The 25,894-nt window shown below is 55.9% G+C and overlaps 1 protein-coding gene across 5 annotated transcripts; it reads right to left on the minus strand.

The window, feature by feature from the left end:
• Window positions 1–2,596: 2,596 nt before the first annotated feature.
• On the minus strand, window positions 2,597–22,837 carry TANGO2 (transport and golgi organization 2 homolog). Of its 5 annotated transcripts, XM_045585491.1 has the most exons (10): window positions 22,569–22,590; window positions 17,547–17,548; window positions 14,507–14,603; window positions 13,498–13,586; window positions 11,577–11,696; window positions 10,631–10,745; window positions 10,020–10,090; window positions 7,491–7,644; window positions 5,524–5,628; window positions 2,597–3,297 (listed from the first exon to the last, which is right to left on the minus strand). In XM_045585491.1, exons 3-10 carry the CDS (start codon window positions 14,560–14,562, stop codon window positions 3,177–3,179), a joined length of 831 nt encoding a protein of 276 aa, XP_045441447.1. In that variant the 5' UTR covers window positions 14,563–14,603; window positions 17,547–17,548; window positions 22,569–22,590; the 3' UTR covers window positions 2,597–3,176. The 5 variants fall into 5 exon arrangements, 4 of the variants coding, with proteins under 4 accessions (XP_045441447.1, XP_036305557.1, XP_045441446.1 ...); XM_036449664.2 differs by lacking the exons at window positions 17,547–17,548; window positions 22,569–22,590 and adding an exon at window positions 22,788–22,837; XM_045585490.1 differs by lacking the exons at window positions 17,547–17,548; window positions 22,569–22,590 and adding an exon at window positions 21,922–22,051.
• Window positions 22,838–25,894: the final 3,057 nt, after the last annotated feature.

The raw sequence follows: 25,894 nt of genomic DNA on the forward strand, positions 1-25,894 counted from the left end.
CTTGCTGATACAGAGAAAGACAGAGCAGGGAACAAGGCAGAGAAAATGGCCAATTTAGATGGGATGCCCCTCCAAAAAAACACGTTAGCAAAGGTCTGCAGACGGGGATAGAGGGTGCAGTTGGGATATTTGGAAGAGGAATTATTTAGGTAGAGGAGGCAGTGAATGCAAAGGCCCGGCGGCAAGAGCTGTGCAGGAAATGAGCCAATAGCAGTGGCAGGGGCTTCCGTGAGGGGAAGGTGGGAGGGGTGCCAGCAGCGGGATGGGACCAGTGTGGGAGGACACTGTGGGTCTACAGAGGCAGGCACACACCTTGTTCTCTTTATGCTGTTTCCTAGCCTCATGGCTCCGTCTCCCATTTGCTCTGGGGACTGAGGGACTGTCATATCTAAGCCTCGGTTGTCTCATCTGTCAAGTGAAGGTCACAATATATTATTTTGCTAGGACTGCCATGACAAAGCACCACAAACGAGTGGCTTCAACAGCAGAAATGTATACTCTCACGGTACTGGAGGCCTGAAGTCTAAGATCAGGATGACAGCAGGGGGCCACACGCCCTCGAATGGTGCCAGGAAAGGGACTGTTCCAGGCCTTTCTCCCAGCTTCTGGCAATTTCTTGGTGTGTGGCAGCATAGTCATTGTCTTCATAGGGCATTCTCCTGTGTGCATGTCCAAATTTCCCCTTTTTTTAATAAGGACATCAGTCATACTTGCTTAGGGCCCACCTTCATGGCCTCACTTTATCTTGATTGCCTCTAATACGGTCCCATTCTGAGGTCCTGGGATCAGGCTTACAGCATATCTTTTGGGGGTACAAAATTCAACCCCTGCCAAAACCGGTTTCGCTCAATGGATAGAGCATCGGTCTGCAGACTGAAGGGTCCCAGGTTCGATCCCTGTCAAGGGCACGTACGTTGGTTGCGGGCACATCCCCAGTAGGTGGCGTGCAAGAGGCAGCTGGTCAATGTTTCTCTCTCATAGATGTTTCTAGCTCTCTATCCTTCTCCTTTCCTCTCTGTAAAAAAATCAATAAAATATATATTTTTAAAAATCAACCCCTAACAATCACAGAATTACACCTTTAGCTGCCTCTTCCTCTGGGGACCCAGGCTATTGGGCAGCCCTGGGCAGGCTAGACACCGAGGAGTCCATGACACAGGTGGGAAAGCATTCCCTTGATGCCCACCCCTGGGGCAGAGGTGAATACCTTTGGAGACTCTTCAGTGGCTCTGCACCCAGCCCAGTGGTGCCCCACGAGGGTGAGCATGCCTGGCTAGGGTAGATGCTGGTGTGGGCACTGGCCCCCGCTGTGGGGCAGCCTGCTGAGGCAGAGAGGGGCTGTCGACACTAGCAGTGCCTGAGCCAGAAGCCTGGCTCATCTGGCTCAGCCAGCCACTGCAGGGACTTGGGGCCAGTTTCCTCTTGGGCCTGGGAACATGGGGCTGTGTCCCCTACGCAAACCCCCTCCTGCTCAAGCACTTTTCTTCTCAGTTCCCAGTGAGCCAAGGAGGGCATTCAGACCCCTGAGGGCTGAGGAAGGGATGAGCAGCACAGTCGGGCCTGATGCACCCCCATAAGCTCTCATTTCTCTGCGAAGGCCAAGTTGGGGGTCGGCTACGGAGGCAGGGGGAAGCCTGGGTCCTGGCATTGGACATGTGGGACCCCCTTGTGCTTGGCCCCAGATGGGGACAGGAACTTCTGAGTGCTTGCCCAAAACCCTGGTCCTGGGGCTGAGACAGACTCCATTCCCCTCTTACCTTGAAACCCACTCCACAGTCCAGACCAAGTGCAGGTCTGACCACACTGCTCCCTCAGGGGGTCCTCAGGGGCTCCCCACGGAACCTGGATAAATCCCTGGCTCCTCGGCCTAGCTCAGGAGGCCCTGTCACTGGCACCTACTATATCCCATATACACAGGCCCTCTCACACCCCGGCATCAGCCAAAGGACCTGCACTGTGCTCTCCTCACCATGAGCAAAGGAGAAAGTGGGAAGAGCCCTGGACTAGCATCTATGCCGTCGGAGTGCCTGCAGGCTGGAGAGCAGCCACCAACCCCTCGCATAAAACGGCTCCATTTGTCCCCCTCACACAAGTGAAGCACGCGGAATGCATGGACTCACCAGAGCCTCAGAGTTTTATTGTCAACATCTCACAGTCTAGTACAGGTTCCTGTGAAGTTTGATTTGCCTAAGGAGGAGGGATGGGCCGGAGCTGGCTGTGTCCTCTCGCTGAGATGGGCCCGCCCAGAACCCACGACCAGTGGGCAGGCAGAGCCTGACAGGCTGCTGGGTGCCCAGCACACACAGGACTCCAGTCACAGGACAGTCTCATGCACACGGGGCCACTGGATCCACCAACCAGACTGTGCTTCTGTTATGAGAGGAGGTTTTCCTTGGTTCTTATCCAGGACACAGGACCCAGGACCCAGGTCTGAAGACTCCAAGGACATGAGCACTTGTGAGCTCAGTGCTAAGAAGGTTCTGCTGGACCTGAAAATGCCTGTTTGTCCTCCAAGAGCAGGTCTGGTTGCTGGGAACTGGACCATGTCCAGGAGAGAAGGGGACACTTCTAGACAAAGGTCTACTACTCTTGTTTGGATCAAAGCCCAAGACCCACTGGCCAGAAGTGAGTGTGGGTGAGAGAGGCACACCTCTGCCTGTCGTCTGGCACAGGTACGTGTGTGTGTGTGTATGCCTGGGAGCGTGGTGTGTGTGTGAGTGTGTGTGTGTGTGTGTGTGTGTGTGTGTTCCAGTATGTGTGCACACATCTATTGCCTGTGCCTGTGATTGTGTGTGCCTGTGTGTGTGTGTGTGTGTATGCCCCATGGGTGTACACGTGTGCCTGTACACCTGTAGGCATGTATGTAAGCATGTGCCTTGTGTGGGTGTCTCTATGCGTGGGGAGGGGGCAGGGCCAGGTGCATTCACGCATGCACGGCACACCTGGATCTGCCCCTGACCTGGCTGTGGGACTCTTGCCACTCCCTCTGGTGTAAGGATGGATTTCGAGCTGGATACGGGGACACAGACAGATCACACACAAATCAGAGGGCCCTGGTCCTGAGGGATGCTGGCCACACAGTCACACACAGGCAGTGCATGTGTTGTGGAAGGTTCCCATCCGGTCCTCAAGGCAGGGCCTTACAGGAGCCCACTGGCTGCACTCAGGGGTCGGTCTTAGCTCTGCAGCCTAAACTCGTGGGTCCTGGTCTCCCAGCGGGAAGGGTCTTTGTCTAGCATGCTGCGCTCTGTGAAGGTCACGTGCCCATCCGCGTCCACGAGGATGACCGTGTTGGTTCTGAAAGAGAGCACAGGGCCCACGTTCAGCCCACTGCCCGCAGCCCCTGCCCACCTGTCAGAGCCCCAACTGGGGTCAGCTCTGAGGCAGAAGGGGCAAGTCCACCACGCCTGGGGTCTGTGCTGGGCACTCAGCACGGCCAGGGGCAGGTCACCAATGAGCAGCAGCCTAGGGAAGTAGAGTGACCCCCTGGGGTGGCTGGGCACTGAGCCTGGTGGGGCCTGGAGCTCCCTGGCTGAGCCCCCAGGACAAAGCTTGATGACTCCTGGTGCCTCCACGCTGACACACCCCCGGCCTTCCCTGCCCACCCTCTGTGGTACAAGTTCCAACCATCCACCGCTCTCACCAGGGTGAGCCCTGGCTCTCTGGCAAAATGGCCCAGCACGTCTTTGGGCATTTGGCCACACTCAGCTCTTCCAAGCGGTCAATCTGTCAACCATTTGGGGACCAGGCCTGTTCACCTAGGAAACTCCTCTATGCCCTCCCTCGCCTCCCCCACCGCCCTGCTCCAAATGCTCAATGCACCTCTCCTCCTGCCAGGCCCTCCCCACAGTCAAGGAGGGACCCAGCAGCCATGCAAACAGACAGGGAGTAAACCTGGCATTCTGCCTCACATACCAAGTACACATGAGCACATGGTTTAGTAAATAATAATAGTAATAATAATAATAATAATAATAATAATAAATAATAAGTCTAGGATGGAGGAGGGCTTGAGGGAAATATGCCCCTGCCCAAGGAAAAAGCAGCCCAGCCAGAAAGACTGCCATTCAGGTGTGCAACCCTCCTGGGCCCTGGGAGCTTAAGGGCCAGGCATTCACACCATCCACCCCCCGCAGCCAGAGGGCTTGGGACGGTCATTTCCTGGGGGACAGAGACTCAGAGGGGCCTGCCTCTCTCTCGGCAAGCTGGTCACCAGGACTTCACATGCCCATTTCCCTGCCTGACGCCCTCAGCACCAGCCGAGCCTCAGCCATGTCACCGTAGCAAGGTTGGCACACATCCATCCTCCTGGGGAGGCAGCAATAACCAACCCTCCCGCCTGCGGGGAAAGCAGGGGCTCGGCTCACTCAACCTCAAACCTGAATCCAAAAACCAGGCGTATGTGGGACAGCACCCTGACATTAGTCAGTAGTACTGGTCGCGGCCTGAACGCCTCTTCCCTGAGTCCTTGGTAGGCATGGGGCCCCCAAGGGCACGGCCCATCCACCACAGTCACTGCAGGTCCCCGGCCTGGCACAAGGCGGGTGCCCCTGGGGCCTGATGCCAGCTGAGCCTCGGTAGATGTGGCTCGCACAGGAGGATGTGCTCCATCTGCAGGCCGGGGGGCCAGGCACGTGGCAGCAGCACTCCTAACGCATCTGGCTGGACCCCAACCTCCCCTCCCCTGTGCATGCCAGCCACCTCTAAGTACAGCACGTGGGCTGCCCTCTGATGATGGAACCACGTGGGCAGGCCAGGACTCCCAGCCTCACACCCAGGAGGGAGGAAGACAAGAAAAGAATTCAGCTGAAACCAGTTTTGCTCAGTGGGTAGAGCATCGGCCTGCAGACTGAAAGGTCCCAGGTTCAATTCCGGTCAAGGGCATGTATCTTGGTTGTGGGCACATCCCCAGTAAGGGATGTGAAGGAGGCAGCTGATCGGTGTTTCTCTCTCATCGATGTTTCTAGCTCTCTCTCTCTCTCTATCCCACTCCCTTCCTGTCTGTAAAAAATCAATAAAATATATTAAAGAAAAAAAAAGAAAAAGAAAGGAATTCAGATGCCCACGCCAACAGCTTCTCCCCCCTGGACATTATCATCTTGCGGCCGAGACCTTTCCACCTTTCCTGGTATACGGCAGCATCCCAGGCTGAGGTGACCGAATCCCGACCCTGGTCACGCAAAGAACATACAAGGCCCAGGGACACAGGCAAGTGAAGGGGAGAGCCAGACAGTGGGACCTCCGGGCTGACAGGGATCTGCCCAATGCCATGCTGGCCCCCTGGTGGCTGTGGAAGAGGGTAGGGGGCAGCCCAGGACCCCCGCTTAGGAAGCCATGGCAGCCTCAGCGGCCTTGTGCCTGGTCTGCAGCACCCCTGGGAGCTGGCATCTGCTCACCCCACAGCCCCCCGAGCTGAAATGGCACCCACTTCTAGATCAGGCAGAGGCTCTGGGGTCCACAGGGCTCGGGTAAGGCCAGGCTCCTGGTGAGACAGGACCAGACGCGCCCAGCAGCCCGCCGTACCTGGTGCCGTAGCCTGGGCAGCGCACGCACACGGCCGCGTACTTGCTCAGAATGGGCTGCACATACTCCCTGCCCTGGTCCTCGATGGCCGGGTCTGGCAACTGCCTGGAAGGACAAAGGAGGGCTCACATCCCCCGCCTCCCGCCCCCGCTGCCCGCTGCCCGCCCGCAGCCTGTAGTGCCCGAGGAGCTCGCCAGCCTTGGGAGTCTATTTTGTGCACTTTTCTGCTCAAAGGCTCAGATCGTGGTCAAGACTTAGGCCGAAACCGGTTTGGCTCAGTGGATAGAGCGTCAGCCTGCGGACTGATTCCGGACAAGGGCATGTACCTTGGTTGCGAGCACGTCCCCAGTAGGGGGTGTGCAAGAGGTAGCTGGTCGGTGATTCTCTCTCATTGATGTTTCTAACTCTCTATCCCTCTCTCTTGCTCTCTGTAAAAAATCAATAATATATATATATATATATATATATATATATATATATATATATATATATATATTTTTTTTTTTTTTTTTTTTTTTTTTTTTAAGACTTTCACTTAGGACTCCGTGGCTGGGCCTAGGTGACCGGACAGCGGTTACTGGGACAGCGCCCCCTGCCAGGGCCACCAGCAGCTTTCCCAGGACCCAGGACCCAGGACCCAAGACTCTGAGGACATGAGAACTCGTGAGCTCAGTGCTAGGCAGGCTCTGCTGGACCTGAAAATGCCTGGGGAATGAAACCTGATTCATGCTACAGGGTCCTCTGCAGGGGAACAGAACCCATTCTGGGAACAAGCTTGCCTCCTGCTCTCCGTGGGGCCTGGGCCAGTGGGGGCACTGCGGGCAGGGGCCAGGCTGAGAGATGCAGTCACCTGGCCACATGTGCTCCTGCTTATGTCAAGAGGTGCCCTTATGGGCATCTCTCCACATGACAGGAACCCACGCAAGCCCTGCAGCTTGCTGGCCACCACAGCTATCAATAAAAGCAGCCAGGGCCGCCAAAACCGGTTTGGCTCAGTGGATAGAGAGCGTCGGCCTGCAGACTGAAGGGCCCCAGGTTCGATTCCAGTCAAGGGCATGTACCTTGGTTGCGGGCACATCCCCAGTAGGGGGTGTGCAAGAGGCAGCTGATTGATGATTCTCTCTCATCGATGTTTCTAGCTCTCTATCCCTCTCTCTTCCTTTCTGTAAAAAATCAATAAAATATATTTTAAAAAAAAAGGCAGCCAGGGCCTGTCATGAGCCGCAGGGATGACAGGCAGTGACCAGGCCGGCCCAGGCAGGGCTTCCCCGAGGGGTTGGCTGGGCTGAGGCTGTGCCCTGGTTCATGGCTCAAAGAGGGGAGGGAGGGGGAGCCGGGGCAGGAAGGGGCTGTCGGGGAGAGGAGTGAGAGGCAGGCTGTGGGCGGCTCTTCTCAGAGGCCATGGCATCTGGGCAGGACGCTGGCCCGGCCTGAGGGGGGTAGAGGGGGGATGTGCGGACTGTGCTGCTGTGTGGGAGGGAGGTAGCGTGGCCAGCACCTTGACATACTCCCCCTACCCCTCCCTGGGATGCTGAAATGTGCCGTTCCATGCAGAGACCTCTCAGGGGCCTCAGGGGAGTTGGGCCGGAGACAGCTTCTCCCCAGGTGCTATCTGGGCGGGCCTCAGCTCCCGTGTGCAAACAGAGGGGAGCCTCCAGCTCCCGGGAGCACCACCCAAGCCCACATCAAGCTCTGAAAGCACCGAGCTTCCCAGCACCCTAGCCCACGACGGCCCCATCTCCCACCCTCAAAGGTCCCCGTCGGAAACCTTACCCGTCCACAGGGACGGGGGGGGGGGGGGGGGGGGTAGTGTGTCAGCATATCCGTCGGGTTCTCCTTCAGCTGAGGAGCTGGCCCGCGTCACCTCCACGGGCCTCACCGGGCAGCAGAGACCGCCTGCCTCTCTGCCCCAGGGCCGGGGCGATGGGGAGACACTCCGCTCACCCCAGCAGGACCCACCCACTCACGCCTCCTCGTTGTTGAGCACGTCCAGAAGCTGGGCCACGAGGGCATCCTTAGGGAGTGCCTGGCTCCGCTCCACAGCCTCCAGGAAGAGCCGCTTCCCGAAGCACAGCTTCCTCCAAGGCGTGTCCAGTAGCGCGTTGCTCAGCCCGTAGGTCCCTGGGGGGAGGCATCAGTCCACCAGTGCAAAGGGCCCGCGGTCTGAATTTAGGGTAAGCTCCCGCCCACCTACCCAGCACCAGGCAAGGAGCCAGGATACAGCTAGGGATGGGGGTGGGCACTGAAGCCAGGCCACCCCACACGCCAGCTTCTTCTCTATGGGTATTCCCAACCATCTGCATGGCAAGAGGTGGAAAACCAACATGGTAGGGCACCAGTAGGAGACTGCAAGGTACAGAGGCCAAATGGCCTTGACAACGAGGAATGAACAACCAGAAATCCAGCTGGGCCACGGAAAGGGGGAACCACCTCCCCATCTCACTCTCGTCCCTCCCTAAGCTAGGAAAAGGCTTCCATGTGTGGGTCCACCTGTGAACAGGTCAACCAGAGGCCAGGAGGGCGACGGCCCCAAATGGGTCCTGGCTTAGATCAGCAGGTAGAGAACCCACCACATCACGACAGCTCCACCTGGTGGGCACAGGCAGGGCATCCTCTGTTCTACTTGCTGGCAGGGACCCTGGCTGGGGAGCCTTAAGGTCTTGACACAAGTTTCTCAGAACAAGTTCTAGGTGGTTAATAGAAGGCATCATACACACACACACATACACACACACACACACAGGGTTTCTCCTGTTGAGGGAGAAAGAGAGAGAGAGAGAGAGAGAGAGAGAGAGAGAGAGAGAGAGAGAGAGAGAGAGAAAGAAATGGCCTTGAGGTGGAGAGGCTACAGCAGGTAGCAGGGGTAGTAGAGCTCAGAGTCATGCATCCTGAAAGATACGCTGAGGACGGGGAGTCACCACCCTCTCCAGCTACCAGACTTTCCAGGCAAGATCTTGACCAACTATGACATGACGTACCTAGGCCATGTTTTAGCAACTTCCAAGGAAGACAGCCCTGGCTTCGCCGGGCCCCCATAGCCATGCCACCAGCCAAGAGAACCACTGTGCTTTATCTATCCAGAGTGACGGGAAAGGCCCCTCATCCATGGTACGGGCATCTGGGCAGCCACATGCAGAGAAGCGAATGGAACCCCTTCCTCGCACCATATACAAAAATCAATTCAAAAGGTCCCAAAGACCTAAATGTAAAAGCTGAAACTCTTAGAAGAAAGAATAGGGGAAAAGCTACACAACCTTAGATGAGGCAATGATTTCCTAGCTATGATACCAAAAGCGTGCGCGCATGTGCGCGCGTGTGCGCACACACACACACACACACACACACAAATTTAAAAAAAATATATATATATATACATATATATATATAATGAACATCATCAATTTACAATAATGCACTTCAAAACTTTCTTGATCAACAAGAAAGTAAAAAGAAAATTCACAGAAGGGTAGACAATTTTTATAAATTATATATCTGATAAGGGACTAGAAGCTACAATATATAATGAACTTCAACTTAATAATAAAAACACAAACAATCCAATTCAAGATCTGAATAGACATGTCTTCAAAGAAGATATAAAAATGACTATCCAGCACACAAAAAGTTGCTCAATATCATTAGCCAACAGGAACATGCAAATCAAAACCACACTGAGATACCACTTCACACACACAAACAGACAATGACAACTTTTGGCCAGGCTGTGAAGAACCCAGAACTTTGTATACTGTTGGGAATGTCAAATGGTGTAGCTGCTTTGGAAAACAGTTGGCAGTTTCTCAAAAGAGTAAATAGTTGCTTTATAATCCAGCAATTCCACTCCTAAGTATATACCCAAGAGAAATAGAAAACATGTGTCCACACAAAAACTTGTAACAAATGTTCCTAGCTGCATTATCCACAATAGCCAAAAGGTAGAAAAATATAAAAGACCCAAAAGCCCATCAAGGGTTGAAGAGAGAAACAAAATGTAGAATATACATGCAATGGAATATAACACAGCAAGAAGAAGGAATGAAACTTGTTTCATGCTACAACATGGATGAACCTTGAAAGCATGCTAAATGAGAACAGGAAAAGCCATGGAGACAGGAAGTAGATTGGTGGTTGCCAGGGGCTGGGGAAGAGGAGGAAGGGAGTGACTACTAATGGGTCCAGTTTCATTTTCAGATGAAAATGTTGAATTGCCAAAACTGGTTTGGCTCAGTGGATAGAGCGTCGGCCTGCGGACTGAAGGGCCCCAGGTTTGATTCCGGTCAAGGCATGTACCTTGGTTGAGGGAACGTCCCCAGTAGGGGGTGTGCAAGAGGCAGCTGATCGATGATTCTCTCTCATTGATTTTTCTAACTCTCTATCCCTTTCTCTCCCTCTCTGAAAAAATCAATAAAATATTTAAAAAATAAATAAAAGTACAGAGGTGTCCCCACAGGAGCAGCGTCCACCCTGCCACCACCCGCCAGGGCAGGCAAGCTCACCTGGCGCCAGGACGATGGGTTCGGGGTCCCCCTGGTTTCCGTAGTAGCAGAAGACATCTCCCTTCTCGGTGCTGTCAACAGGAGGGCGGAGAGGGTCGCAGGGGGGCCACTCGCTGCCTGGCCCTCTCCACAGCCCTATCCCCGTGGGGGCCCAGAGTGCTCCAGGACCACTGCCGGCTGTGCTTGCACCTTCCTTCTCCAGCAGGGGGCACCCCTGCCTCCCGGAAAGCAGTGCAAGTAAGGCATGGTCCCAAAAGAGGGGGCTCCTCAGCCACAGGCACAGGGAGAGGACCCAGGGCCGAGGGGCAGGTGTCCGGCCGGGGCGTGGCCTGCACCAAGAGAACCCTGCGGTCATGCTCCGGTTCCCCGGTGGCAGGAGCCAACAGCCCTCACCCCGTCACAGCAACCCCCTTTGCTTCCCAAGTCCCCACAGCATTGGGTTTGAGAGGGGCCCAGCCCTCAGGACGCTCACCAAGCCACTAATAGAGGCTGCCAGCAGGGCAAGCACCCTGCTCCCTGCTGAGTCCGGTCCCAATCCTGTGGAGGCACTCAGCGGGCTGCCCCCCCCCCCAAACTTCCCCCACTTTCCCCCCCTCCCGCAGCAGGCTCACCTCAGGTCAGCGGCTAAGAGGTTGAAGCCGTTGTACAGGTGACCCTCTGTGGAGACCTTCTTCAAGTAGGAAAAGCTGTCCATGTCTGTGGTCAGGAAGTGGGTCACCAGCTCACCTGTGAGCAGGGAACAGCTGTGGCTGAGGCAGAAGGCTCAGCCCCCTCCCTGGGGGGGGGGGGGGGGATGGCCCCGCCTGGGCTGGCTACACCCACAGCCAAGGAGGTGAACATAGAGGACTCTGCTTTTATTGGTTAAAAAAAAAAAAAATAGTTTGCAGAAACTGGTTTGGCTCAGTGGATAGAGCGTCGGCCTGCAGACTAAAAGATCCCGGGTTTGATTCTGGTCAAGGGCATGTACCTTGGTTGCAGGCACATCCCCAGTAGGGTGTGTGCAAGAGGCAGCTGACCGATGTTTCTCTCTCATCGATGTTTCTAACTCTCTATCCCTCTCTCTTCCTCTGTGTAAAAAATCAATAAAATATATATATTTAAAAAAAAAAAAAAAGTTTTCCTCCATTATGCCCCCATATGGAAGTCCAGCATGAGGGGGAAGGTCTTTAGTAGGGAGGGCATGTGTCCCTGGAACTATCCTCCCACAGGCATCTGCTCTGCAAACATTGAACAGGTGGGGACAATGACACACAGCCGGAGTGGCACACGGCCTGGGGATGAGTCTGAGGCGCGTTCCCCGAGAGAGGTGAAAGGTCAGTGTCATGGGTGTCATGTGGGCCAGACTAAGGGTGGTGCCCACAGTGACTGCCACCCAGTGGATTACCGGACCCAGGAAACGTGCCCTCTTCCCCATTCTAGCTCCTCCTCCTCCTCCTCCTGTCTCTGCACATGCCCAAGGAAGCCCCCATCCCAGGCCCACCCCCCAGGGCCAGCCCCTGCTCCCCTAAGCTAGCCCCCAGCCCCCAGCCCCCGCCCCCTGCCCCAGCCCCATGGTACCTCGGCCCCTGGCATCTGGGTCCTGCCGCGGCTGCAGGTAGTTGGTGAGTGCTGCCAGCTTCCCGCGAGTGCTGATGCCCAGCCACGTGCCTCCTTCCTTGCCTTCCACCATGTCGAGCCCTGGACAGACGCCAGCATCACCACCAGCCGTACCCACACTCTCCCTGCGTCCTGGCAGTCAGACCTCACCCCCCGGCCCTGGATCCGGGGACGTGACTCCACAGGGCGGGGCAGCAGGACACTGGGAAGATGCCCTCACCATGCTCCGCCCCTTGGGCTAACTGATGCCAACAGCATCCTGGAGCTTGGGTTGGCACTGGGCTGGGAGCAGAGCCCCAGCTCCATCACAGAACCCCATCCTGCATCCGGTGCCAGGGTGTCTGGCTGTCCTCCTCTGGCAGAGAGCACAGGACCCTCACCGTGAGGAGCCAGGTGCACAGCCAGGCCTGCAGTGTACCCACCCGCCGCCTGTGCCACTGACTTTGGTGTGTTTGCCCCTAAGCTGGCGCAGCAGCCCTGGGCTCACCCGCACTGTGCTGCAGCTAGGTCACCCTTCCCCTGGGCAGGCGCACCTTATCAGCAGGCCAGGGCCCCCTCCAAATCACTACAACGGAGGAACAATTTGCAGCGGCTGGAGCGTCCCAGCCAGGACTGGCACAGGGGCAGGGTGCTGGCCAGGGTGGCCCAGGCAGTCTAACCTTTCATCCAAACCTCATCTGCAGAAATCCTTGAGAGGTGCCTCCCGCCCCTCTACCCTAAGGCAACAGCCCCTCATCCCACTCAGCCTGACAAGCCCCCCTCAACACACACACGCACACACACACACACACACACACGCTTCAGCCTCCCTGTGTGCAGCAGCGACACACACAGCCTGCCCTATCCCATAACCCCTTCTGTTCCATGCTAGCCCAAGATGGCCGCGACCCAGCCTCTCCTCCCTCTTGCACTCAGTCATCCTGAGTCCCCACGCACAGCCTCTCGGCAGCTTTCCCCACCACCTCTGAGACCTCCCGCCCTGGACAGCACCCTGCCCTGGTCCCCCCCACCCCCACTCCTGTCCTCCTGTCACACCGCACCAGGATGGTCTAGCAGTGCTTCCTTCCCACCACCGCACAGCTGAGCTTTTAGACGTTCAGAGCACACGCTGCCTCCCTGGGCCCAGGAGGCCACCTGCCCAGCACACTGGGCACCCTGTCAACTCTGCCAGGCTCCCCGGTACTTGCCTGGCGCCTGGCTCCCAGGCAGAGGGACTCCTGACCTAGCCAACACCTGTCTGCATGCCCTCTAAGTCAACCCCTGCCCACCCCATGGGCAGGAACTGCTCCCTGTCCAAGTGGCTAAGGGAGGCTGTTGGCTGGGTGGGCGGAGGACCTGGCTGTCACCTTCATTTCTCCTCCACGGGGACCCCTCATGAGGCTCCCACCCAAAGGTGCCCCAACCAAACCTCTGCTCCCCAAATTCAGACCAGCTCTCACTGGAACAAGGGTGCTTGGATGTAAACAGAAACGTGTTGCAGAGATAAGCACACGTGTGTGTGCACATATACGTGCACACACGCACACACACAACTATGATACTGCACAGAGGGACAGAGGGTGGACTTACACCTCATACCAATACAACTGCATGTCCACGGGGAACATGTGGATCCAAATAAGACCAATCGATCCTTCCAGCTACTTCTTCTGGGGATCCACAACACGTGAAGCCACGGGGACAATGCAGGGGGGACAATTCCGGGGCTGGTCAGCCCAACACTGCCCCGGGACCGAGACTTCGGAACCGACCCCATTAGACCCATGAGTGTCCACTTACTCATTCCGGGTTTACACAGGGAAGCAGCGCCATAACTGCTAGACCCGCCGGGGGCTGGCGCTTCCTGCCACGCTGGCGCCACCCACCACGAGTAAAGACTCACCGCTGAGGATCTCGTTGTTGTTGCCCCAGAAGTCCGCCATCTTGGATGGTCTGTGGTAGAACTCATCCCTGTTGGAGGCCAGGATGAGCCTGAAGAAGAAAGCACGACTGAAACTCCCAAGTCAAAACAGGGAAGCCACACTCCTCTCTCGCTAGTTAACAAAGAAAATTTACCTCAGTAACAACATGGGCAAGTCCCAAAGAGAACAGGAACCCGCACCCTGACTACATGACCCAGACCTCTTCCGGCAACACAGACCAGCCAGTGCAAGTGGGGCTCCCACACTCAATTCTGCTGTGTGTGTGTGTGTGTCCCCGTCCTCTGTCAGCCCACAGGGATGTGCTGCTTGCCTGGACCCACTTGACTCCTCTGTCCTGCCCACACAGTCCATTTTAGTGGCTGAGTCTTAGTATTAGTATCTTATCTAATAATAGATAGACATGTAAATTGACCTACCTCCACCACACCTACCGGCCAATCAGGAACGATATGTAAATTAACCCAACAAAGATGGCAGTTAATTTGCATACACAGGCACCCAGCAACAGGAGGCAGGTGGGATTGCCTGCATCCTCGCCATGGCGATGATGCAGGCATTCCACCCCACCCCTGATCTCTCGGGGCCTCTGGGCAGCGTGGGAAGGCAGGAACAGAGCAGAAAGAGGCGGCTCCAGGGCTGGGCCGGAATGGCAAGGCGGTGCCAGCAGCCAGAGAAAGGAAGGCCCATTCTAGCACGAATCTTTATGCGTTGGGCTTCTAGTGCTTGTACAATTTGTACATCAGCTCCGGTATTTACAGCGGAGAGGTATTCCCTCCAGCACCCACGCTGAATGACCACTGTCTGAGAGGCACTGCCAGGCCTGTGCGGCTCACCCCAGGGCTGCCCTCTCCCTGCCTGGGCACAGCAGCAGCGGCATGCCTCTCCTGCTTGGGTCACCTACATGGGCACTGTGGACTGTGGGGCACCCAAGGCTGAGCAGATGATGGCAGACTCAGAGTGAGGGGTTACCTGTACGCATTTTTGGAAACAGGGCGAGGATCAAACTTAAAGAAGATGATGCACATGGGTCCCTGAGGGTGGCTTTGCTCACACGAAGTTACACAGTCTGTGGGAAAAGGGGGGGGGGAGGGGGGAGGACATGATTTGAGTAACCAGCAGACAACAGAACCACCGTCCCAAAGCTGCAATGGTCTTTGAACAGAACCAGCTCTGTACTGCCCCCGGCCTTCCCTAGACATGCCAGTCATGTGCCCAATGGCATGACACTCAGCAGCACTGCCCAGCCGTCTCCCTGCCGGCACCCCATGGGCAGGTGGATGGGCAGCAGGAGCTACAGCCACAGAAGAGACAAGGGAGGCCAAGGCCCAAGGCTGTCACCACGAACACAACCTCAGCTGAGAGCCTCTCTGAGGCAGCCTCGCTCCTGGGGCCTCCCTGTGGACAAAGCCAGGGTGTTCCCACCACTCCACTCACTTCTGCTCACTGGTCTGGCTGGGGGGAAGGTGGAAGTGAGGGGGGAGGGGGGCAAGAGTAGCGACTCCATTACTATCTCCACTGGTTCCCACGAGCCCTGGAGGGACCCCCAGGACTTGGCCCCCTGTTCCTCCTGGCCCCTTCAGGCGTAGGCAAAGGCGAGGGCCTCAGGGGAGCTACCGTTGCCCCCAGTAAAGCCTGTAGCTGGGCAGGTGAGGTGTCCCCATGGTGACGAGCAGAAGTGCAAAGTGCTAGGGGATGTACAGCCATAGGAGATGGGCTGCTGGCCACCAGCCTGAGCTGACAGGCGCAGGCTGCGTTCCACCCGTGGGCGCCCTGACCATCCCAATATTTGTGGACAGCCTGATGGAACCAACATTCTTGGTCAAAACTCAAAATGCTTGAGAGAATGCGAAAATATCTTCCCAAGCAGCCAAGAGCTAACTGGTCACATAGAATTTAGCCAATATCTTGGAGAACGGAGGAATCCAGAGATGGGAAAAACAGAGCTTGGGGTATTCCTTGCCCTGGGGCACTGACTCATCTGGGCAAACCTGGCTCTGGTGACCCTGGGAGGGAGGGCCAGCCAGAAGACAAAACCCAGGACCACCTCAGGACAAACCTCGTAGGAAACCCCCCAAGGGAAGCTGGAACCCTGAGAAGCAGCATTCAGAGGGCCAGGGTAGGCTGTACCCACAGCCGCCAAGGGTGGCAGGGGCGGCCTACAAGGGAGGAAGTCCTTGAGAAGCTCCGAGAGCCGAACCAGGGCCACACCATGGGTCCAGGAACCCTCAAGCCAAGACTCGGTTTGAGGAGTCCCACACTGGCAGTGCCCCTGGGCACCTAGCAAACCAGAGTTCTCATCTTCACCCCAGACCTCCAAGGAGTCTCCCAAATAATCTCTAGGACAAAGCAGTGCAGGGTCTGAAAGAACCGCATAGCAGAGCGAAGCACCAAGCACAAGAACCAGCAGAAGGAGACCCCCCCCTCCCACCACACACACACACACACACACACACACACACACACACACACGTCTCGTCAATAACCACACTCTGATTGCAGCAAAAAGGGAGTTTGGGAATACCCACAGAGAAAAAGGGGTTCACAAAGCACCAGATACAACTTTTCCAAGTGGGAGACATAGATAACGGCCAACTACAACTCGGCAATGGACTGAACAGCAGGTTAGACACAGCGTATGAGATGAGTCAGCGCAGAATCATCCAGAACATAGTGCGGGGAGACAGGAAGCATGCTGGGCCTCCCAGGACCCCAGGTGTCCCGCCCACCAGGCAGAGCTGGCAGGGTTTCCAGCAGTGCCAGCGGATCATGGTCCAACACAGAAGACACAGGTCTCCTCCCTCGCCCCAGAGGAGCTGGTCTCTCTCAGGCATCAGAATGCTCCAAGCAAGGCCGGCTGGTGGTGTCCCTGGCACCCAGGCTGCCCCAGTCAGCGGCAGGAGCCCTGCCAGTCCATCCCTGCTGAAATCCCACGGGTCCAGACACACACACACACACACACACACACACACACACACACACCGGGACAAAGGGCTGTTCTGAAGGCTGCTTCACTAAGGATGCGCTGCTGGAAACCAATCATTGTCTCACTAATAGAAAGAGGCTGGTCAGCCGTGAAGCTCTGAGAAGTCAGAGCCAAACACTCCCTATCTAATTGAGACCGACGGTAACTGAGGCAACGTCCCTATCTTGTAATCATGTAAATCCTTACTGATATGATAATCCACTTATTACCTGCCTGAGGGCTATGGGTGTTTCCCAAAGCTGCTTAAGGGTACTGGGTGTATCCCATAGCCTCAATAAAAGGGAGAGCAAGGCCAGAGCCTACTGGTAGTCTTCCCACTAGAGGTGGACTCCCCCCTGGCCCCCCATTTTTCCAAATTAACTCTTCCAGTCTCTTCATTTTAGAGCTCAGCCTTCTCCAGAAACAGGACCCTAGCGGGCCCTGAACCACGCGGGGCATCTTAAGAGATCCCACAATGCGCCACTCGGACTGTCATCATGTCTGCCTGGACCTACCGTGTCCCTCCCCACTGATGCTCATGGGCCATATAGAGACTCAGCTGTAGGACCCCATTGACCTAGCTGGCCCAAGTGAGTGGCAGGTCAGCCTCCCAGGTTGGCGCAGGGAGGGTTCTGTGGTCTCAGGAAAGGCCACCCATGGGTCTCCAGGCAGCCTTGTGCCAGAGGGGTGGGCACAGAGCCCAGGGCTGCAGCCTCGACGAAAACGCAGTCATTGGGAGGGAAGGACCAGAGGAAAGCCAGCTCCTGGGGAGGGGACCATCAGGAACTGCCTTTCTCTCCAATCCCTCGCCCCCCCCACTCGGCCAGGCCCGCTGCCCACAGGCCCCTCCCCTTCCTTGCTTCCCTTCCCACCTGCCGCTGGGGCGGACCCACACGTGTAGAGCAGGGCTAGCGCGACCCACATGCACGGGGAGTCCCTGGGTACACACCTCTGAAGGGCAGAACAAAAGGAAAACACCCTCTTCAGACTCAAGCCAAGAGCTTCCCATGCCATCTAAGCGGAAGTCTTCCCAGCTCACAGCGAGACGCCTCTGGCTTTGCCCTGGTCTCACCACCTGGTAATTCGGAAGCACGGGAAGGAGCGGGTCGCAGATTTGGCGCTGGTGCCGGCTACAGAGCACAGAAGCTTTCCAGGCAATCAGCCCATCTGCTGAGAGCGCTTTTGCGGGTTCTCCTGGCCTGCTGCGTCCTGCTGCTCACTCCCTGCCTCTGAATCACCCCCTCCAGCTGGCGCCTCCTTCCTCCTCTCCCGCCTCCAGGAGGACCAACAGGGCTGCTTCCAACAGCCAAGTGGAAACAGCCAGGTAAACTGCCTGACTCTGTCAGAAGGCTCAGGCTTCTCAATGAATCAAGCTTCAAACCTGACTCGGTGTGGCATCTCACAAGAGCACAGTGAGCAAATGACAGGCAGGCAGACAGGCCTGGCCAAGTCAGGCCAGAGTAACGTGCCAAGAGATGCAGCGATGACTGCACTGGCTCAGGCAAGGGCCACGGGGAACGTACCCTGGCAGCGGGATGGACCGGTCCACAGCCTGCTGACCAACCGTGAGGATCTGCTTCCCTGCTCCCCGACCCCCCACCCAGCACCGAGCACAGACAGGTGGGTGAAAGGCAAAGTGAGCCATCAACCTCATGGGGGCCACTGGGAGAGGAGGCAAGAGGGGCCGAAGGGCCACCGACAGGGCCCCGTTGTCACTGCCAGCCGGGGCGGGGGGGGGGGGGGGGGGAGAAGGACCCAGCAGGGGGACCGACAGACCTCAGCACTGCTGGGGGTGGTCCAATCCCTACCTGGCTGCCCGCCTCACCAGACAGGGTGGCTAACGGCAGAGCTCACTGCCTGCTGCCACCCACCCAGTGCCTACCAGCACCACCTCCTGCAGCGTTTGCACCAAGGGCCTCTCCCTTCCCCTTCCTCCCAGCACACCTGTCCTCTCACACACAAGGCAGGCTCATTGGTCCAGCCTCTCGGTACCCAAGCCCAAGGCTCCACACCTCCTGCTGACACAACCAGCAGCTCCTAGGGGGCCAGCGGGGTCTGTGGTTGTGGTTCCCCCTCCCAGGTCGCCCAGGCACACACTCTCTCATCTGGAAATTTTCCAACTATGCACAACCAGCAAGAGCCCCATCTCCAGTCAGCTGTGTGCGTTCACATCTTTCTCGGCCAAGTATGATGTACAGGGTTAGCTCACAAGTGGGATTTCATTGCCCATCTTCCCTGTGACTGGCTAGGCAGGAGGCTGGACAGGCACAGACCCAGCCCTGGCTCACAGTGCCTCAAAACAGGGACCACGCACAGCTGAGCCGTTGCAACGTCTGCACAACAACAGGCTGACACCAAAGTCACACCAGGTGTGGACGGGGCCAGAGGGGTGAAGGGGACCTGCTCCCTGATGGGGACCACTTCCCTTTATCAACTAAAAAGGCCAACAGGGCGTCTGGTCGGCGGGGAGATATAGGTCAGAATGTAGCAATGAACAGCAGGGACGCATGCCGGTGAATGACGAGGTATTTTTGCCACAACACAGAGCCAAGGGGGCGAGACACTCAGGAAAGTGAATCTCCCGGTTCACATCAAATCAGCATTAAAAAAAAAAGACCAGGCCCTAGCCAGTTTGGCTCAGTGGATACAGCATTGGCCTGAGGACTGAAGGGGCCCTCCTGGGTTTGATTCAGGTCAAGGGCACATGCCTGGGGTTGCAGGTTTGATCCCCAATAGTAGGGGATGTGCAGGAGGCAGCTGATCAATGATTCTCTCTCATCAGTGATGTTTCTATCTCTCTCCCTCTCCCTTCCTCTCTGAGATCAATAAAAATATTTCAAAAAATCAGTGACCTGCTCTAGCTGGTTTGGCCCAGTGGATACAGCATCAGTCTGCAGACTGAGGGGTCCCGGGTTGGGATTTCAGCCAAGAGCACATGCTCGGTCCCCAGTGGGAGGGCATGCAGAGGGCAGTCCATCGGTGAATCTCTCTCATCATTGATGCTTCTCTCTCTCTCTCCCTCTCCCTTCCTCTCTGAAGTCAATTAAAAAATATATATATTTTTTTATATTTATATATTTTTATATATATAATATATATACATATGTATTATATATATATATATATATATATATATATATATATATTTTTTTTTTTTTTTTAAGTCAGTGTCCTATCCATCTGCACATGCTAAGGCTCCAGACAGATTTTAACTGGTCCCTGGAGCCAGGTCCAATTTCATTACGCTGAGCATTTTACACATTTGGGAATACATGTTTAAGTCTCACCAGCCTGTCTCTCTGGTCTTGAGAAGCCGTGCAGAGGATAGGATCGCTCAGGCTTCACACATGATGGCTACAGGGCCAGGCACCTCCTCCCCGCCAGGTAACAGCTCCCTGGGGCAGAGCTGGAAAGCACTGGCTCGCTGCTCTTTTCACATGCACATGCCGCCCGAAGCCCTCCTAGCGGTTGCTAGCAGGCGAGGTAAACACACATGGGAACACAGTGTCGCTGTTCCCAGGCCTTGGCTGGGAAAGCCCTGACGTCTGTAAATATTCCAAGCGGCCGGCCCGCTGCAATGCTCCACCCTCCCCGCCACTCAGGGACGGAGCACTCCTGGATCCACACTTGGTGGTTTTGCCTGGGGGGTGGCATTTCACCGTGACAGATGTTCCGCAGTGACACTCTCTCCTAGGAGATCTGAGATGTTTTAGGAGCACTGACTCATTCCGCCTCACGCCACTCGCGGGTCAAAGAGCAGCACAGAGGAGGGACATCGGTGAGCTCTGAGGAACGCACCAGTCGTGAGGTGGCCCCTGCACCTTGGCCTCTCCTGCAGGAACACTCGCTTCCCCACAAGCCAGCCAGGCCTCCCAGTGGTTAGCACAGGAGGAAGGGGCCACCAACCCTTCAAAACAGGACGAAAGCAAGCATTTAAAGTTGGCCTGGTCCTGAAGACCTCAATAGATGAACCCAAGCAGAAGCAGTCACCAGGAGATGGGGCTCGGCTTTTTTACTTTTAAGTGTGCGTATATTATTTTGCCATCTAAAAAGAAAGTTGAGCCGAAACCGGTTTGGCTCAGTGGTAGCGCGTCGGTCTGCAGACTGAAGGATCCCAGGTTTGATTCCGGTCAGGGGCATGTACGTTAGTTGCGGGCACACCCCCGGTAGGGCATGTGCAGGAGGCAGCTGGTCGATGTTTCTCTCTCATCGACGTTTCTAACTCTCTATCTCTCTCCCTTCCTCTCTGTAAAAAAAAGCAATAAGATATATTAAAAATAAATAAATAAGTAAAAATAAAATATTTTTAAAAATAAAAATATAAAAAAAAATAAAAAGAAAGTTGAGCCCGGCTCAGTGGTTGAGTATCAACCTATGAACCAGGAGGTCACGGTTTGGTTCCCGGCCAAGGGCACGTGCCCGGGTTGGAGGCTTGATCCCCAGAGTGGAGCATGCAGGAGGCAGCTGATCAATGATTCTCTCTCGTCACTGATGTTTCTCTCTCTCTCTCCCTCTCCCGTCCTCTCTGAAATCAATAAACATATATTTAAATAAATAAATAAATAAATAAATAGAAAGTTGATGAGAGAAAGAGAAAAGCTGCATTGATAATATGAAAGGGCAGCTCAGTAATTCTGGGGTGACCTATTTTCATAGAACCCATCATCAAACCCATGGTCCAGACCAACCAACACCAGGAACTGCCGTGCTGTCCTCACGTGCAGACTGAAATGTTAGCAGAGGATGGGCTCTGTTCTGGAACCGGAGTATCAGTGTCAGCATAGCCCCACTTCTAGAAGCCTCCAGTTTCCCTGCCTCGGGGCTGTTTCTCTCCAGACAGGCCCTGGGGTCCCCTCATCTGTTCACAGAGGACCTCAGCGGCACCAGCGGCAGTGCCCTCGGAGAGCTTGCCCTTTCCTACAGAGGCCAGGTCCGAGAACACGGAACAAACAACCAAAATGACAGTCATCAAAAGAAAACACAAAAGAAGCTCAGGGGCTGGGCCGCCAAACAGAGGGGCTGGCCTGTTGCCTTCATTCAGGGAAGGACTGTCATCACCACAAGTTGGAGCAGGCAGTGGCCTGCAGTCTGTGGACACATAAGAACATGAAGCTGCAGGACTGAGGTAAACAGTCAGGGCCCTGGGGGTGGGAGCCCCAGAGCAAACCACCCTGTCCCCCGGGAATGCGGGGGTCCTGGAGAAGAGCGTTGGAGTGGGATAGAGACCTCTGTTCACCTGCCTACACAGCACAGCCATCCTCTCCAGTTGTCACCTGACAGGTCACGTGATGCAGGAAGGCTCCTGGGAGAGAGACCCAGAAAGAGAAGCGGCACTAGGAGCCAGCCCTGACTCTATGTGACCTTGGGAGCACCATTTGCCTCTCAGCCTGAGGTTTCTTCATTGTGGTCAATGAACACTTGCCCCAGAAGATAGCCCAGAGGACCATCAGACAAGTGTGAGAAAGCACTGCCAAAGCACTACCAGCTGGAGGCACCTCTTACAGCTGCCACCGCATCACGTCTGCCTCACAGAAGAGGGTGCGGAGCCCAAACAGCAGCAGCAAAACAGTGGTCAGCTGGTCTGGAGCAGGACAAGCCAGGCCTGTACCTGAGGCTCTGGGACCTGTCCAAGGGCAGAAGGCTCCCTCTAGCTGTGGCCCAGCAGGCAGCCAGGAGGCATGGAAGGTGTCAGGGTGGGAAAAGGGGTCTCAAACGCTAGCAAAGGGGCCAGGCCTCACCCTGGGCGCACGCAGCTCTACCCAGCTCTCAACCCTGATGACCTGGGGGAGGGTCTGACCACCAGAGCCACCCCAGAAAGGCCTTGCCCAGGCGAAAGGATAACCCAGCATTTGCTGCCTGCTCAGACATGCATCAGCTGTCACCCCGCTGGCCCCGCTGGACGCCAGGAGGCAGCAGCGTGACTCAGGGCTCCGTAGCTGACCGACACCATGACCACGCAACTCCCAGCACGGACAGTCTCTCTTCGCTGCAGCGAGACCAGCCCTGCTGCCAGCAGCCCCCCGCATCCCATCCTGGCGGGGATCCCTAGAGAAAATGCCTTTCAATTACGCGCGGGGCCCTCCGTCAGCCTGGGTTGGTTTGGTCTCCCCGGAGCTGCCCGCTGGATTTCTTACTCCACGCCTCAGGAAGGGGAAACTGAAGCAGGCAAGGCAGGGAGGTGCGACCCCGCCCCTCTGCACCCGAGCGTCCCGAGCCCAGCGCCCGGAGCCCAGGCCCGCCCCCCGGGGAGCTGAGTCCGCCAGCCCAGGCAGCCAGCCGCGCACTCACCGCCTCCGCCGCCGCCGACTTCCGGGTGTCCTGCCCGCGCGCCGCCGCCGCCACCGCCCAGGTTCCGCCTCTGACACCATTTGCGCGCTCTTCATTGGGTCGTCTGGTGAGGGGCGGGGAAGTGCGCTACATCCCCGGGTACGATTGGCTAGCTGCGCTGTCGCTCCGGGACTGCAGCCTCCCGGCGCCCCGCCCCCAGGGCTGCGCCAAGCCTCAGGGCTGCGCGGCGGCGGCATCTGCGGATCCGTGGTCTGCAAGGACCTCCCAGCCTTCTGCGCGTCCCGATCCTGGGGACGCCCCGCGGGAGTTCGCAGCTGCTTGCAGCCGCCCCCGAGCTCACGCCCGCGAGGGGCCCGTGGGGCCGCAGCCTGAGCTCCAGAAGCTTAAGGTCAACCTGTCCACCCGAAGGCTCGCTGGAAGCACTGCAGGGATGCTCACTTCCGGACCCGCCCCTCAGGTCGGGGTCCTTGTCCTCCTCTTCCCCATCCCCACCCACAGGTCCATCCTTTGTGGGCCTCTGGACCTGGCCATCCTCTTCTCTGTAATCCTGATACCCTGACATTCCTGACAGACCCTGGACTAGGCATCCTAGCCCCTTCCAGCCACCATAGCCTACGAGCCCACCCTGGAGGCTGTTCTGCAGGTCCAGATCCCAAGGATGAAGGGCTAGCCAGGCCTGATCTGTACTAGGTGAGCCAGTGAGCTCTATCCACTGAGTCAAACCGGTTTCAGCACACCCCACTTTTTTGCCATCTCATTTATGTTCCCCCTGGAACCCTGCAAAAGCCCTTGGCAGACACGGGAACTGAGGACTTCAGATGCCTAAGGACATAGTCTTCCTTCCTGTTCTGTCACTCCTGACTCCAGTCTGGATGACGTTTGGTGTTAGGGAGCAGGCAAGACCAATGAGATGGGTCAAGGCGGACATCTGAGCCCTGAAGTCTCAGGGCTGCAAGGGGGCTCACTACCATCCCACTTCTAATTGCACACGTCCCTGGACAGGGAGCTCACTACCTTATGTGGACATGCTTTTGGTGTCTGAACATCTGCATCTGCTGGAAAGCTCTTCCTGACATCTATCCTCCATGTAGTTTTCCTCACGTGCCCCCGGGTGTCATTCAGAGCTGGCCAGTGGCTGAGAAGAAAGAGTGGGAGAGAGGAGACTTGTGGCACGTGATCTCTGCCCTGTGGCAGTGAACGCCTGGTAGAGTCCATCTCTCCTGCTCTCTGACTTTCCGGCCTCCACCCGCAGCTTGGGTCATGGTGGGCCCACTACTGGATAGTGGCCAAATCCTCTTGGAACTGTGGGTGCCCACCCTGATCCTCTGTATGTGCTGGTGATCTAGTTCAGGGGCAGATGGGTCTTTGCAACCCTGTCGAGAATTAAGGGGGGGCCCTAGCTGGTTTGGCTCAGTGGATAGAGCGGCGGCCTGTGGACCGAAGGGACCCAGGTTCAATTCCAGTCAAGGACATGTACCTTGGTTGCAGGCACATCCCCAGTAGGGAGTGTGCAGGAGGCAGCTGGTCGGTGTTTCTCTCTCATCGCTGTTTCTAGCTCTCTATCCCTCTTCCTTCCTCTCTGTAAAAAATCAATAAAATATATTTTTTTAAAAAAAAGAATTAAGGGGGAGGGAGGTGACTGCTTGGGCTGTAAGATCACTGTAAGGAGAGGGGATCCAGAAGGACCAGGGCCCGAGGCCCTTGGTAAGACCTATAGTGAATGTTGGACTAATTAAATCAACTTCTAAATGCCCCAGCCTACGTGGCGAGCAGGCCAGAATGTCACTGATTATGTGGCTCCGAGGGAGAAGAGCTATCTTCCTAAACAAGGCCTTTGTGTTCCAAAAGGGACACCATCCTGCCCGCCCAGAGCTTTGAGCAACATCCTTGTGCCAGGATGCCAAATGGCTGTCCCCTTGAAAAGGGTTAGCTAGCCAGCTTAATTAGGCAGACAAGAAGGGCGGGTGTCCAGGGAGGGTGGAGGCATTTCTGGCCTGAGCAATTAAAACAGCCATAAGGGAGATCAAAAGCAACCCTGACCTGAACAGATAAGATGAATACGTGAAGGGCACCACGTGGGCTTTGAGCTTTGAAACGAATACTCTATAGCAGAATGACCAATGAGGAAAGTATGGCGGTCCTAAATTAAGGAAAGGTCTAATTAGGAAGGTCATGTTTAGACAACTATAGCCTTTATAAACTCTACTGCGTCTCCTTCGCCGCTGTACAAGGAGACTCAGTAGATATAGATTTTAGGTTTTTGAATTTATATTTTTCGAGAGAAAGAGAGAGAGAGCGAGAGAGAGAGAGAGAGAGAGAGAGAGGAGAGCAGGCTTTTCTCATTTAGGGGCCCCTCCCCAGGGGGAACCCTTTGGGGACACTCCTGCCCAGATAGAGTTTGCATATGCTTCCAATAAGCTTCTACGTTTTTATTAAAGAAGCCTCTTTGTCTGCAGTTTCATTCTTCAAATTTCATGGGGCAAGGACCCACGGGAGAAGACTCTGCACCCTGAACCCCACATTTCACCCTTAAGTTCCAACTCCTGTTGATTGGTGGTGGCTGCATGGCTCTGAAAGGCTGCTGGGATCAAGTTGCCTTATATGCCAAGGCGCATGGGGACCCAATGGTGGCACCAGTGGCGAGTTCTAACCTCAAGACAGTTCCCTGTCTTTGTTCTGACTAAGAAACTATTGGGTGGCCAAAAACCGGTTTGGCTCAGTGGATAGAGCATCGGCCTGCCGACTAAAGGGTCCCGGGTTCGATTCCGGTCAAGGGCATGTACCTTGGTTGCGGGCACATCCCCAGTGGGGGGTGTGCAGGAGGCAGCTGATGGATGTTTCTCTCACATCGATGTTTCTAACTCTATCTCTCTCCCTTCTTCTCTGTAAAAAAATCAATAAAATATATTAAATAAAAAAATAAACTATTGGGTGAACACTCTGGCCTCTGACATGGGTGGATAAGACATGGATGTCTGGTCCCTCCATTAGCAGTGTTTTGGGCAGTGTAGCTCCCTGGGTGGCCACAGGGAATATGGTGAGGTGAGGATCTAGCTGGCCATCATCTCCAGGTGCAACCAGGACTGGAAAGGCTTAGAACCAAGAAC

Source organism: Pipistrellus kuhlii, unplaced genomic scaffold (genome assembly GCF_014108245.1).
Source record: "Pipistrellus kuhlii isolate mPipKuh1 unplaced genomic scaffold, mPipKuh1.p scaffold_m20_p_20, whole genome shotgun sequence".
Classification (NCBI taxonomy): Eukaryota; Metazoa; Chordata; class Mammalia; order Chiroptera; family Vespertilionidae; genus Pipistrellus; species Pipistrellus kuhlii.